Below are 15,517 nucleotides of genomic sequence, written 5' to 3'. Positions count from 1 at the left end.
TTCTTTATTTTTTTGTTTCCTTTTTACTAAAACGTATTTATGGAAAATATTTTAGAGAAATTTTATAAAAAAAAGAAATATACAAATAAAATTAAATGTTTACAACTAAGTGTAATGAAAACAGAAGCTACAACTACACAAACTCTACAAAATTAATGCATAACAGTTAAGAGAGTTAAAAAATCTCACATCCCTTTCTTTCTTTCAAGGATCTGAAAAAGTAATATAAAATGCTTGAGAAAAAATTAATGAAAATAAAAATTAAATGCAAAATAAGAACTGATTTAAGGGCAAAACAAAATTAAAAAAAAGTGGTTTGTAGCTCATTTTTTTTGAAAAACTACAACATGAAAAAAGAAAAAAAAACTATTTTTGAAAAATTATTATAAGAAAAAAAAAAACGCTATTAGCTTATAAAACGAAATACATATCATCTCAGAATTTTTTTTGGAGAAAACAAAAAAGCAAAACCAAATTCAGACGAAACATATCATCTTAAGTGCCACAGGAAAAGGGGCTTTTTAAGAAGCACAAAAACCAAAACAAAACTAAAAGCAAATATTTTGAAAAAAAAAATATTTTTTGATATTGTTTTTATTATTTCTATTTTAATTTCCAAATATTATTATAATTATTTTTATCAATATTTTTGGTATTGCCTTTTTGTATTTATAATCAAAACCTTCTAAATTATTTACAACTGATCTGCTTATTACATATCAAAAGGTCAGCATATAAAATATAGCAGACAGGCAAATAATTCTACAAAGGTTTTATAAGACTAAGTTCCTTTTTATATGCAGAATATTGTTTTTTATAAATTACATGCTTACATAAAAACTATGTTATAACTCAAATTAAACTATGTAAAAGTTAACAATATAAACCGTTATTATACTACAACTCCAAATAACACAAGGGTCAGCTTATTAAAAAGAGTTGATAATATCGCTTTATATTAATATATATTATCTTTTTTTTAACAATGGTATAAAAGTATACAACTTTTTTAATATAAATTTTTATAATTTTAATTCTTCAATTTTTATAATGTACTTTATATAAAAATTTTATATAGAGCGATAACAAAAATTTATATTCATTTTTTAAATAAATGGAACCGAAACTGTAATGGGGATGCAATACATCCATTCCACAAAACTTTAGAGCGGAGTAAACAAAATTGGAAAGACTTTTTTTTGGGGAAAAAACTTCAAGGGAGATGGTAAGTATAGAAGGGCCTAACTATGATACAATAAAAAGATATGTTTTCTGAGTATATTCGGCTTTAAAAAAAAAACCAGTAAAGAAAGTCTTAAAGTCGGGCGGGGCCGACTTTATGATACCCTACACCACTTTGCTAATTTAGTAGAGCTGCACATAACAATTAAAAGTTTTTATCGGAGAATTCAATCATACACGCTATGATTATAATTATAATTTAAAGTTCAAAGGACTAAATATGCCGAAGCATTTGTATCTTTTAAATTCGGAGTTGTATTGCCCATTTGGTGCACAATTAATTTGAAATCGGATAAACATATATATAGGAGCTGTATCCAAATCTAAACCGATCTCGATAAAAGATATTTCTGAGCTGTATTTAATATATTTCCCTGAATATCGTTGTTACGGAGTGCATATTACGGCTGTGGGTAACAAATATGACAAATCGGATGAACAGTATATGTGGAAGCTATAGCTATATCTGAACCGATTCTGAACCAAATTTGACATACTGGCTTCTAGACTCAATTTGGTGATAAGTGCCAAATTTCATCCAATTTGAACAAATATTAGACGTTTGGTGCACAATAAAAGGTAAATCGGACGAAGTTATATATGGGAGCTATATCCAAATCTGAACCGATCTCGATAAAATTTTGCAAATGTATTTCTGAGCTATATTTGATATATTTTTCCAAATACTGTTGTTGCAGAGTACATATTACGGCTGCGGAGGTCAAAATGTGATTCTATGCAGATCATCAAAAGGAACTATGGGTCTATCTCGTTTCCTTTTGCCTGTTACAAACAAATGCACAAAGACATAATACCCTGACCTTGTGTAGGGTATAAAAAGGCATTCGTGATGGAATTCAAGCGTGATAGTATGATTTCTTTATATTTGGCTAGAAAATCACAAGTGGCTATCGTTAGAGCACTCCAGCATTTAAATGTGAATAAATCTTTTGTGTCTCGTACCACGTTCGTTACCGCGATACTGGTAGCGTAGCCCGACGTCAAGGAAGCGGACGAAAGCAAGCAGAAATGGTTCGGAAAGTAAAGAAGCGACTTGATCGAAACCAGCGTCGCAGTGGCCGAAAAATGGCTCGTGAGCTGAACATATCGCAATATTCCATTCGGCAAATCTTGAAAAATGAGCTCGAGGTAATGCCATTTAAATTCCAAAAAGTGCAAGAACTTACACCACAACGGAAAGAAAATAGACTCAAGACAGCTAAAGAACTGAACTGCCGAATTTGGGTTTCACAGGTAAGAAAAAATTCATTATCCAGCAGTTTGTAAACAAACAAAATGATCGTGTTTACTTGCCAAAGAGGTCAGGTGAAAATGTGCACCTTCGGTTGGCCACCAGAACTCATTTCTTAAAGATGTTTTTAAAGACGTGGATTTTTTTAAAGATTTTTTTAAAGTCGTGGATTTTTTAAAGATTTTTTTAAAGATTTTTTTAAAGGCGTGGATTTTTTTAAAGGTTTTTTTTAAGGCGTGGATTTCTTAAAGATTTTTTTAAAGGCGTGGATTTTTTTTAAATACTTTTTTAAAGGAGTGGATTTTTTTAAAGGCGCGGATTTTTTTAAAGATTTTTTTAAAGGCGTGGATTTTTTTAAAGATTTTTTTTAAAGGCGTGGATTTTTTTAAAGATTCTTTTAAAAGCGTAGATTTTTTTAAAGATTTTTTAAAGGTGTGGATTTTTTTAAAGATTTTTTTAAGGCGTGGATTTTTTTAAAGATTTTTTTAAAGGCGTGGATTTTTTTAAAGATTTTTTTAAAGGCGTGGATTTTTTTAAAGATTTTTTTAAAGGCGTGGATTTTTTTAAAGATTTTTTAAAGGAGTGGATTTTTTTAAAGGCGCGGATTTTTTTAAAGATTTTTTTAAAGGCGTGGATTTTTTTAAAGGTTTTTTTTAAAGGCGTGGATTTTTTTAAAGATTCTTTTAAAAGCGTAGATTTTTTTAAAGATTTTTTAAAGGCGTGGATTTTTTTAAAGATTTTTTTAAAGGCGTGGATTTTTTTAAAGATTTTTTTAAAGGCGTGGATTTTTTTAAAGATTTTTTTAAAGGCGTGGATTTTTTTAAAGGCGTGGTTTTTTTTAAAGGCGTGGATTTTTTTAAAGGCGTGGATTTTTTTAAAGATTTTTTAAAGGCGTGGATTTTTTTAAAGATTTTTTAAAGGCGTGGATTTTTTTAAAGGCGTGGATTTTTTTAAAGGCGTGGATTTTTTTAAAGATTTTTTAAAGGCGTGGATTTTTTTAAAGGCGTGGATTTTTTTAAAGATTTTTTTAAAGGCGTGGATTTTTTTAAAGTTCTTTTTAAAGGCGTGGATTTTTTTAAAGTTTTTTTTAAAGGCGTGGATTTTTTAAAGTTTTTTTAAAGGCGTGGATTTTTTTAAAGTTTTTTTAAAGGCGTGGATTTTTTAAAGATTTTTTTAAAGGCGAGAAATTAGTTAAGGCGTGGATTGTTTAAAGAAATTAGTTAAGACGTAGATTGTTTATGGTGATGGTGTGGGCCGCCATAACAGGCAATGGTCGCTCTCCGCTCGTATTAATCAACCGCGGCATCAGAATAAATCCCGAATATTATCGCGACAATATTCTGGAGGGTGTATTAAAGCCTTGGACACACAAACATTGGACATTTCAACAGAACTCAGCACGCGCCACCCAAGAATGGTTACAAAATGAGGTTTCTCACTTCATTTCCACTAAAATCTCCGGATACCAATCCGTTGGACTATTGTGTCTGGGGTATTTTGGAAAGCAAGGTTGGCACTAAAAAATACCAAGTGTCGATCACCTCAAGCAAACGCTTCGCCGGGAATGGGCCAAAATGCCGCAGAGCAACATTCGGGCAGCGTGTGACGGTTTTATTGGCCGTTTGAAGACCATAAATGTGATCAAAGGTGACCAATTCGAACAAATCTAAATTTATTCTAAAATATGATGCTATTTCCGACATTTTTTTGCTTTCATGCAATAACATTAAAAAAAATGTCAAAATTATGGCATATGACTTTGTCGCAGTTTTTTATCTCACCCTGTATAGCTATAGCTCCCTAATATATTTTTTTGCACTAAATGGTTAATATAAGTCCGAATGCAATAAATTTTGGCATATACCACCGAATTCAGACTGAAAGAATGTGTTAAATTTTGTGAAAATGGGTTGCCATATAGCTAGAGCTCCCATATGTATTGTTCATCCGATTTGCTTTTATTTTCAAATTCTAACTGATCTAAAGCCATAATATGCATGCATCGAATGAATCATATGCATTCGTTTGATATACTTCACACAAATTTCCAATACAAACATTTATTTATTACGAGTAGTAGAGTAGAATATAAATAGTGGTGTAGGGTATCATAGAGTCAGCCCTGCTCGACTTTTGAACCTTCTTTACTGAATTGTGTTTTGCCTTGTTAAGGCGAAGATCATGTGTTTCTAGTTTGTATATTTATTTCCCTTTCGAGATGAGTGAAAAGGAAAGCCAGACACTCACACACTTACCAATATGCAACACGTTTCGCCGTTGGTTAAGCGACTCATCAGGCATATTTGTTGTTTCTTTGAAATTCGGCAGAGCATATCCAATTATGCTTATTTAAAGTTGGATATTCTAATTTGAAATTTGTATGCATTCCTAATTCTACCATGTTGGTTCTTAAGTTTACCCCAGATGGATGATACAGTGAAATTCGGACAGCCCAAATTGACACAGTTTTTTGATTTTTGTAATGTTTCATAAATGCCATGAAATAAATATTTTAACACCTTTTGTTCTTTATCAACTTCCAAATTCTGTACATATTTTATTATTATTTCCAATATTAGTCAGATTTTTGCTTTATGAAAATATAAGATTTTGGGTAGCATAAAACCATTGAACGGGCTGGCAATGGGTATTGTGTAAGCACCCATATTGGGAAAGGCCAAGAAGTCACCGCATTTCAAATCGGGCAATTGTAAATCTTCGGCGATCTAAAATGAGATGCATAGGTCAGTTAATTAAAGACAAATTATCTCCAGAAATTATTACCTTATCCAAGGCATCGCATGTTGGACCCCATATCAGGGAATTAAATTTCGGTACTTCGGCGTTTTCTTCGTCCTAAAAATATAAATTTGACATTTTCAACAATTAAAACAACAAATAAAAAAAATATTTTTAAATATAAATTTTTAAATAATTTTCTTCGTTTTTTAAATCTTTTTAACATCTAACCTGACCTTCTCTTTTATTTTGAAACAATTGACACTGAAAACCAAAAAGTCAGCTTTGAAGTGCCACTTAGGCGCAGCAAGTCACTTTGAATTCTTAAGAACTCTGAAGGATTTTCAAGAGTGTGAAAGTGACCTGAAGAGCACTTCGTTTGCAGCGAAAAGCTCTTTAAGTGAAGATGTGATGCAGCAAGGGAAAGACGAAATTTTTCTTGATACACAAAAACAGACACGGTTGTACTGACGCCAGTGGATGGGTTATCCATGTTGACATATGGGTTTGCTTCGCTCGATTTCACTCTTTCCCCAATACCTTCTATACATTTCGATTACTCACCACAAAATGTTGCACCTCAGCATGTTGATGATCATACAGAATGCAATTGAATGACCCATAAACGCCATCATTCAGATAATACATTTTAGTCAGCAGCTTTCCATTGGGCAAGCGGGCTTCACGCTTAGCATGAATTTTACAAATCAAAGTATAAGCGGAGGCGACAAAAAATCTACCCGGCTCAGCGATAATATTAACCTTATCATCGGGAAAATGACGCATCAGAGATTTGTTAACAATCTCGGCAATCTACAAAATACAAACCAAAAAAAAAAAAAACAATAACATAAAAACACAAGTCTCATTCCGAACATGGCAACTAACCTTTTCAAATTTCTTATTATCGCTGCCCGGAAAACCACCACCAATATCAAGCAAATTCATTTCATAGCCAAGTAATGCACCGAATTTGAAGAGATTTTTAGCTATGGTAATGGCTCGATCATAGGCTGGTAGGTCGTTGCAACCGGAACCAACATGGAAACTTGTGCCAATAACCTGGAATTTGGCAAAACAATATGAAGTTCACCTTAGAAATGAAATATAAATTGCAATACCTTCAAGTTCAGACTCTTTGCCAAAAGCATTAGAGATGTGGCCTCATTTTCAGCATCACATCCAAATTTATCTCCCAAGGGACATTGGGCCTCCTTGGCCTCACAACGGAAACGTATGACCAAGCTATAAGGAATATACAAGAAATGTTTTTTTTTTAGTGAAAATAATTCTTCGTTTTACAATTTGTTCTATGGAATGAATCCCAACAGCTGAAAAACTTTCTATAGAAAAAAACCAAATTTCAGGGACCTGATGAATTTTCTTTTCTATTTCAGGGACTCGAATTGATATTATGGAAAAACAATCATCGAATACTAGATTTTTTGATAAAAAAAAAAACCGGTCCTCGGAATTAGAAATTTTGAGGAATTTTTCCATAGAGAAAAGTTTCAGGGACCTAAGGATAATTTTCAGATTTTTCCAAAAAAATTGTAAGTGAAAATCCAATACCCAGGGTTATACTTACTTTGATTCTGGAAAATGTTTATGCAGCTTATGGATTTCAAATTCAGTATCCACAGTGCTGGTCATAACACCCATTTCCTTGGCATATTCCAAATGTGAAATTGGTTTACAGGGCTGGGCGAAAATTATACGATCCGGATGGACACCCAAATCCAGAACTTGTTTTATTTCACCCTTCGAAGCGCAATCAAAATTAGTGCCCAGCTCAGCTAAAGTTTTGACAATATGACCATCATCATTGCATTTTACAGCTATATGGTAGGAAGCGCAAAACAAAGAGTGATTCACTGAATTTGACTTGGAATTCGGCACTTGCTACTCACCATAATAGGGCTTCACTCTTGGCATATATTTGGTCCACATGTCATATTTCTCCTTTAAACGGGTCAAATCACATACAAATAAAGCCTCATCGGCGGATTGTAAATTTTGTCCGGCAATCACTTGTTTCAAATCGATTTCATTTTCATAGAAATTAATTTCATTTTCTTTGAACATGTTTTCAGATTAGAAATTTTATTTGATTCAATTCTGGGTTGACTGCTGTGCTTGGCTAGACGTCTAGGGTGAGACTATTTTGAGAATTTAGTCCATCACATTTCACGTATTGAGTTTGTTCACTTAAGATGTGGTCAGAGGTTATCAGTACAAAATGAGAATTTTTCCGTATGCACTGGAAAAAAAACCACTATTGACTTACTACTGGCTGTGTCACCGGTACTCACGATTTACATAAAACTGATCGGTCTTTAAAAGTCTTATTATACCCTCAACCATACTGTGGAAGTTTATGACAATGACAAAGTTAATTCTGTTTGGATCTCATTGAAATACTCATGTTAGACCCAACAAAGTAAAAATATTCTTTATCAGTGTAGAATTCTAAGTCGTTTTAGAGATGTCCGTCTGTCTTTTGTATCCACGCTATCTTTGAAGCGAATTGAGAGAGAAGGCCAAACTATTTTTTAAGTTCCTAAATGGCCCAAATCGTTCCAAGTTTTCATTTATCGCACCCATATAACAGTTCAGTGTTTTGACTGCTTAAATCAAAATTTCTAACAGAGTTGTTTAAAGCTTATGCTTTGTAGCAGATTCTACCTCCTGTGGCAGAACATTGTCTCTATATATCTACATTTTTCTGTATCCTTCATATAACGTTACTTCTCGATATTCGATATTTTTACGACTTACATCACATTTTCTAACACAATTGTTAAAAATTCGGTACTTCAAGTATTTAACGGGTTCTACCTCCAGTGACAGAACACTGACATTACAAGTCCACTTTTTCTTATAGCCTACATATAACTGTACCACCCCACGATTTATGCCACATTTTCAATCGGAATTGTTTAATATTCGTACTTAGAGTTTGTAACAGGTTCTACCTCCTGTGGCAGAACATTGTATATATAGGTTCATAATGGGTTCTACCTCCTGCGACAAATAATTGCATGTATAGGTTCACATTTTGCTATAACCCCCTCCATTTTTATACCCTCCATCATTCTATGTAGGGTATTTTAACTTTGTCATTCCGTTTGTAATTCCTCAAAATATTCATAATAAACACTAAAAAGTATATATATTCTGGATCAGCGTAAAATTCTAAGACGATCTAGCTATGTCCGTCAGTCTGTCTGTCGTTAATGGGCCATGTCGGTCCACGTTTTCGTATAGCCCCCATACTCGGTATTTTCATGATTTTAGCGACATTATTTACCGGAATTTCGTATTTGAAGTTCGTAATGGGTACTACAGCCTAAGACAAAAATTTGTGTATGAAAGTCCACGTCTTCGTATAGCCCCCATATAACGGTACCTCCCGATGAAACGATTCACCAGAATCGTTTCAAATTTCGTGTTTGAAGTTCGCAATGGGTACTACAGCCTACGACAAGAATTTTTGTATGCAACTCCACGTCTTCGTATAGCCCCTATATAACGCTACCTACCGATATTCGATATTTTGACGATTTCAGCAACATTATTCACCGGAAAGATTTTAATGGGTACTACAACTTATGGCAAAAAATTTCGTATGCAGGTCCACGTCTTCGTATAGCCCCCATATGACGGTACCTACCGATAGCCTGTATTTTCATGCAGGTCCATGTCTTCGTATAGTCCCCATATAAAGGTTTTAATTTAAGTGGGAGTTTTCGGATTTTTTTATATCCTCCACCTTGGAAAGGAGGGTATATTAACTTTGTCATTCCGTTTGTAACATCCTTAAATATTCGTCGTAGACCCCATAAATTATATATATTCATAATCAGCATAAAATTCTAAGTCGATTTAACGATGTCCGTCTGTCTGTTGAAATCACGATACAGCCCACATTATTTGACGTAGAGCACCAAAATTTGGGAGAGCAATTGGTATTGTGTCTAGGATAGTTGGTATTGAAAATGAGGTATATCGGTCCACGTTTTGGTATAGCCTCCATATAATGGTACCTCCCGATATTCGGTATTTTGTTGGTTTTTGCCACATTTCTTCACTGATTTGTCTAAAAATTGGTAGTTGTGAGTCATAATGGGTTCCAGTTCGTGTGGCGAAACATTGTATGTATAGGTCCACGTTTTGGAATAGTCCCCATATAACGGTACCTCCCAATATTCGGTATTTTAATGATTTTTGCCACATTTTTTTCACGTATTTTTCTGAAAGTTGATATTTGTAGGTCATAATGGGTTCTAGCTCCGTTGGCGGAACCTTGCATGTGTAGGTCTACAATTTGGTATAGCCCCCATATAACGGTACCTCCCGATATTCGGCATTTTAATGGTTTTTGCCACATTTCTTCTAATTTTTCCTTTACCATAAGGTGGAGGGTATTAAAAGTTTGGCCCGGCCGAACTTAATGTTTTTTAAATGTTTTTTACTTGTTTTTTTTTTTTTTTTTTTTTTTTGAAATAGTTCAAGTTCTTTCCAAATGGTGGAGTGTATGAAAAGTTTGGCCCGGCGGAACTTAGCTGTTTTTTAACTTGTTTTCTTTTATTTTTTTTAATTCTTTGGTTCCTCACAAAGCGGTACATCCGAATATTTCGTATTTTGGTCATTTTAGTCACATTTTTATCAGTACATCTTATTAAATTTGATATTTGACACTTTGTCAACTTTTTTGGTAGGAACCCGGTACCATCGAAGTTACAGGTTTTTTTCCAACCGATTTTACCTGCAAAAATGGAAGTTGATCCAATATTCAATCCCATCTTCATGGTGAAGGGCATTAAAAGTTCGGTCCGCGTTTTTGCTTATACGTCTTTTTTTATTCAATTTTATCACTTTTTCGCTTAATTATTATATCCAACAACATAGTGTTGTTGGGGGTATTTAAAGTTTGATTGGGCCAAAAATTATTTAACACCTTGAAATATTTTTATATATGAATCTTCCTATCTAAAACATAAAAATTCATGATTGCTGTTACAGGGCGTAATCATAATCCAATCGTCGGGTTAGAGTTTAGTGCTGGGGAGATCCGATGGGGAGATCCAGTAGTCGGCCTTTTTAGGATTTTCGCGTTTTTAATCGCTCACCATTCTGGTTGGAACTTTTCAATTATTACAAAGTTAATTTTTCAGATTCAAAACTTTGTATAATAAATAAAGTTTTGTATATATAAATAAAGTTTTAATAACTTTTTATTAAATTTCATAAATTTGTAGTTTTATTAAAACAATGCTTTTTTGCCAGTAGTCGGCACCACTTGCCAATTGTTGGTATGGCATGTTCCAACAGTCGGCGTACCAATTTTTTTGTAAGAATAATTAATAATAATAATAAATTAATTCATTAAAATATAATATTTTTGTTTAGTTAAACTGATGTGACGCATTTATTGTACTTTTCTTAAGATTATGGATTGTTGAGGACCTTCACAGGCAAAAATTTAATTTTTATTAGAATAAATCATCTTTTCTTAGCGAAATTGTACACAAAGATAGCTGGCAATATATTTAGTTATAATATTTTCATTTATTTGGGTTTGAAAATAAAAAGTGCCGACTACTGGGACATGCCGAACTTAGGCACACTTACCCTATATATATAGATTTTACCAACTAAATATTGTTGGGGATTGTCTCTGGGTAGAAAAAGATAAAATCCAAAAAAATCGAGTAATAATGTGAAATTTGAAATTTTTTATTTTGACTTTTGAAATATACAAATGTAATGTTTTATTTTGCATGATTTTTTTCTCCATATTTACTTACTATTTTCAAAGACATATAATTTAATAAGATGGGACATTACATTGTTACTTTTGTTCAATAGATGGCGTTGATAGTGGAAAAATTTGTTATGTCACGATATCCTGACATAGCATTATATTATACTTTAACAGAGCTGACACATTTTAAGGGTTGTTGTTGATTTTTATCGATTCAATGTACAAGGAAATGCTCTGGAATAGATTTTCCAGAGAATGTCTATCATACCTGATACTTTTTTCCACGTATTTCCGATATCGGAATAACATATTTTTCTAAAATTTCCAATGCATTTCTGTTATATCGCCTGCCATCTACTACCTAATAGAAAATTTAAAGCAAATATGGATTTTGTCCAGTCTTTATAGTTTCATGTCTTTGCTATTTATACCCTACACCACAAGGTGTTCAGCGTATTATGTCTTTGTGCATTTGTTTGTAACAGGCAAAAGGAAACGAGTAATACCCATAGTTGCTTTTGATGATCTGCATAGAATCACATTCTGAGTCGATTTATGCATGTCCGTCCGTCTGTCCATATATTTTTGTAAAAAAAGAACAGTTCGCATTTATTAGCCGATCCAGATGAAATTTTGCACAAATCATTTGTTTGGCCCAAGGACGAACCCTATTGAAATTGGAGATAATCGGTCAAAATTTAGATATAGCTCCCATATATATCTTCGTCCGATTTGCCTTTTATTGTGCACCAAACGTGTAATATCAGCCCGAATAGTATGGAATTTTGCACACACAACCAAATTAGGCCTGAAAATAAGTATGGCAGAATTTAATTTTAAATCGGTTTAGATATAGCTATAGCTCACATATATATTGTTCATCCGATTTGTTATTTTTGTCCTCCGCAGCCGTAATATGCACTCTGTAACAACAATATTTGGGGAAATATATCAAATACAGCTCAGAAATACATTTGCTAAATTTTATCGAGATCCGTTCAGATTTGGGTATTGCTCCCATATATAACTTCGTCCGAGTTACGTTTTTATTGTGCACCAAACGTCTAATATTTGCCCAAATGGGATGCAATTTGGCACTTACTATCGAATTGAGCCTAGAAGCTAGCATGTCAAATTTGGTGAAGATCGATTCAGATATAGCTATAGCTCCCACATATATAGTGTTCATCGAATTTGTTATATTTATTACTCTCAGCAGTAATACCCACTCCGTAGCAACGATATTCAGGGAAATATATCAAATACAGCTCAGAAATATCTTTGCCAAATTTTATCGAGATCGGTTCAGATTTGGATATAGCTCCCATATATATCTTTATCCGATTTCAAATTAATTGTGCCCCAAATGGGCAATACAAGTTAGAATTTAAAAGATACAAATACTTCGGCATATTTAGTCCTTTGAACTTTAAATTATAATTATAATCATAACGTGTTATGCGGAGCTCTACTAAATTAGCAAAGTGGTGTAGGGTGTCATAAAGTCGGCCCCGCCCGACTTTACGACTTTCTTTACTGGCTTGGAATGTACTAATAAAATGTGAATATTTTGTGATATATTTTTTACATTGTCAAAATTCCGAATGTAAGATGTTACAGTTATACGGGGCTATATAAGAATGTGTACCTCTAGAGCCAATTATCTGCCAGCGATACAAAGGTGCTTATTACTTTTTGAAAAATTTAACTAAAATAATCAAAATATCGCATAGTGGGAGGTACCGTTATAGGGGCTTATATGCGATTTTCTGTCAGCAGAGGTAGTATTCACTATGAACACTGAACACCAAATTTAATACAATCCAAGTGGAAAATGTGACACAATTCAACAAAATACCGAATATCGGAGGGTACAGTTTGCATGAGGACTATACCTAAACTTGGATCTCTAGGACAGTTCTTTGCAGAGATGTGTCAAAAATATGACTATATGGCTGGTAGTACAGGTTCATTCCAAAAATGTTTCTGACTTAAAATATATCTCAGCAAGATTTTATCAATCTACCAATCAATCGATCAATTTTTCCAGGACCATCAGATTAATGATCTAGAAATTGTTAAGAAAAAATTATCCGTCGGTTCCATTGGACCTTACCTTTTCCAAAATGATTGATTTGAACAATTTTCCTAAATGAATGGTTTACGCTGTCTATTGGATGATATAGATCTGAACAACAACAGAACCACTTAGCGTTTTAATTTTTTTTTAAATTATATGGCTTTGGTGGCCATTCGGCTAATAAAAATCCATTGTTCTCATAAATGGCATTTGATCGTTTAAAATATTCCAATACATTACAAGGTGAATAAAGCTTCAAATATATCCACCAGTCCATTGTAGGGTATACCATCCACTTCATAGTAGATAAAAACTTCCATAAAATAAAAATTAGATAGCAGATTGATCGCATAAACACACAAACAATAATCGTCTTTTTAATTAGTTGTTGATGTATTCTTTATGGTCATCACAAATCAAATACTGATAAACATTTAGTGATAAAATAATAAACAATAATACCCTTATTTTGCTTTTATTTCTTTCTACTTTTTATATTTAAGAATATTTCACTTTCACTACCCAACAAAAAAAATCCGTCTTTGTTCGCTCGAAAACGTTGATCGATTCAAACATACATTTCAAAATCTTCTTTTCTCAACACAAAATGACGAAAGGCCACGAAATAAAATTTTATAAAAAAGAAATAAATATAAGGCAAGTGATTAAAGACCAGGCCCTGCAAGACACCGATGATGCGTTGTATGTCTGTGATATAAATGATTTTCGCAGGAAATATGAAATATGGGATCAACTAATGCCTGGAATTAAACCCCATTATGGTAAGAGAATAGTATTTTCGAAATTTCCTGAAGTGAATAGCATCAGCTGTATTTTCCAGCTGTCAAATGTAATGATGATATCATGGTTATTAAAACCCTGGCTAAATTGGGCGCCAATTTTGATTGCGCTTCGATGGGTGAAATAAAACTGGTACTGGATGCAAATGTTGAACCAGAACGCATCATATTTGCCATGCCTTGTAAACCTTTGACGCATTTAGCCTACGCAAAGGAGAATGGAGTTATAACCAGTACAGTTGATTCTGACTTTGAAATTTTAAAGATACATCGTCATTTTCCCGAGTCAAAGTGGGTGATGTTTTTATTGCAGACAAATTTTGTTTTTTTGAGGATAATTTATTTTGCACTTTTTTCGATAGTCTGGTAATACGAATACGTTGTGACGCTACCGATGTGAAATTGTCGTTTGGTGAAAAATTTGGCTGCAATGCTAAAACCGAGGCTCCTGCCATAATGTTATTGGCCAAGGAATTGAAATTGAATGTAAGTGATTTTATAACTAAATCAGGTGAAAACGAACGAAAATTGTAAGAAGTTAGGTGTATAGTCAGAAAAGAAGCCTATTGTTTTTTAAGATAATCGGAAAATATTTCCTGATATTGCAGTTCTTCTACAAAACACATACAATATCATATATCAAAGAAGGAGATGCTACTTACACCGCTCATAATTTAAGAATGACTGGTAGGATTTTGACAATTCTCTCCAATCCAGAATGGCATTTTGACAGAAAAGAATAAACTCTATTAGCATCTGCATAAAAAGATGCAAATAAAAACCAGTAAAGAAAGTCTTAAAGTCGGGCAGGGCCGATTTTATGATACCCTACACCACTTTGCTAATTTAGTAGAGCTCCGCATGTCAATTAAAAGTTTTTATTGGAGAATTCAATTATACACGCTATGATTATAATTATAATTTAAAGGACTAAAGGACTAAATATGCCGAAGCATTTGTATCTTTTAAATTCGGACTTGTATTGCCCATTTGGTGCACAATTAATTTGAAATCGGATAAAAATATATATGGAAGCTATATCCAAATCGGAACCGATCTCGATAAAATTTGGAAAATATATTTCTGAGCTGTATTTGATATATTTCCTTGAATATCGTTGCTACGGAGTGCATATTACGGCTATGGGTAACAAATATGACAAATCGGATGAACAGTATATATGGGAGCTATAGCTATATATGAACCAATCCAAATTTGACATACTAGCTTCTACGCTCAATTCGGCCGTAAGTGCCAAATTTCATCCAATTTGGACAAATATTAGACGTTTGGTGAACAATCAAAGGTAAATCGGACGAAGTTATATATGGGAGCTATATCCAAATCTGAACCGATCTCGATAAAATTTAGCAAATGCATTTCTGAGCTGCATTTGATATATTTCCCCAAATATTGTTGTTACAGAGTGCATATTACGGCTGCGGAGGACAAAAGTAACAAATCGGATGAACAATATATATGGCAGCTATAGCTATATCTGAACCAATTTCGATCAAATTTGGCATACTTATTTGTAGGCCTAATCTGATCGTGCGTGCAAAATTCCATACTATTCGGGCTGATATTACACGTTTGGTGCACAATAAAAGGCAAATCGCACAACTCAATTGTTTGGC

The 15,517-nt window shown here is 33.2% G+C and overlaps 2 protein-coding genes across 2 annotated transcripts; one reads left to right on the top strand and one right to left on the bottom strand.

Annotated features, from left to right (window-relative positions):
- Positions 1–5,019: 5,019 nt before the first annotated feature.
- On the bottom strand, positions 5,020–7,395 carry ODC (ornithine decarboxylase). The gene is given in 7 exon segments (NM_001286891.1): positions 5,020–5,220; positions 5,279–5,350; positions 5,798–6,046; positions 6,122–6,295; positions 6,355–6,478; positions 6,822–7,071; positions 7,144–7,395. Coding segments are annotated over 7 exon segments (1,191 nt in total). The 5' UTR covers positions 7,319–7,395; the 3' UTR covers positions 5,020–5,073.
- Positions 7,396–13,614: 6,219 nt separating this feature from the next.
- On the top strand, positions 13,615–14,429 carry LOC131804738 (ornithine decarboxylase 1-like). The gene is made up of 3 exons (XM_059127871.1): positions 13,615–13,862; positions 13,922–14,171; positions 14,243–14,429. Exons 1-3 carry the CDS (start codon positions 13,688–13,690, stop codon positions 14,412–14,414), a joined length of 597 nt encoding a protein of 198 aa, XP_058983854.1. The 5' UTR covers positions 13,615–13,687; the 3' UTR covers positions 14,415–14,429.
- Positions 14,430–15,517: the final 1,088 nt, after the last annotated feature.

The sequence above is a fragment of the Musca domestica genome, unplaced genomic scaffold (assembly GCF_030504385.1).
Source record: "Musca domestica strain aabys unplaced genomic scaffold, Musca_domestica.polishedcontigs.V.1.1 48, whole genome shotgun sequence".
NCBI classification, from domain to species: domain Eukaryota; kingdom Metazoa; phylum Arthropoda; class Insecta; order Diptera; family Muscidae; genus Musca; species Musca domestica.
Note: the sequence above shows the minus strand (reverse complement) of the source record. Positions and strands in the feature narration are given on the sequence as shown.

Coding starts and splice junctions, on each gene's coding strand:
- LOC131804738 (XM_059127871.1), top strand. CDS start 13,688: ATGACGAAAGGCCACGAAATAAAATTTTATAAAAAAGAAATAAATATA. Junction 13,863..13,921: donor TGGAATTAAACCCCATTATG/GTAAGAGAATAG, acceptor TGTATTTTCCAG/CTGTCAAATGTAATGATGAT. Junction 14,172..14,242: donor CGTCATTTTCCCGAGTCAAA/GTGGGTGATGTT, acceptor TTTTTTCGATAG/TCTGGTAATACGAATACGTT.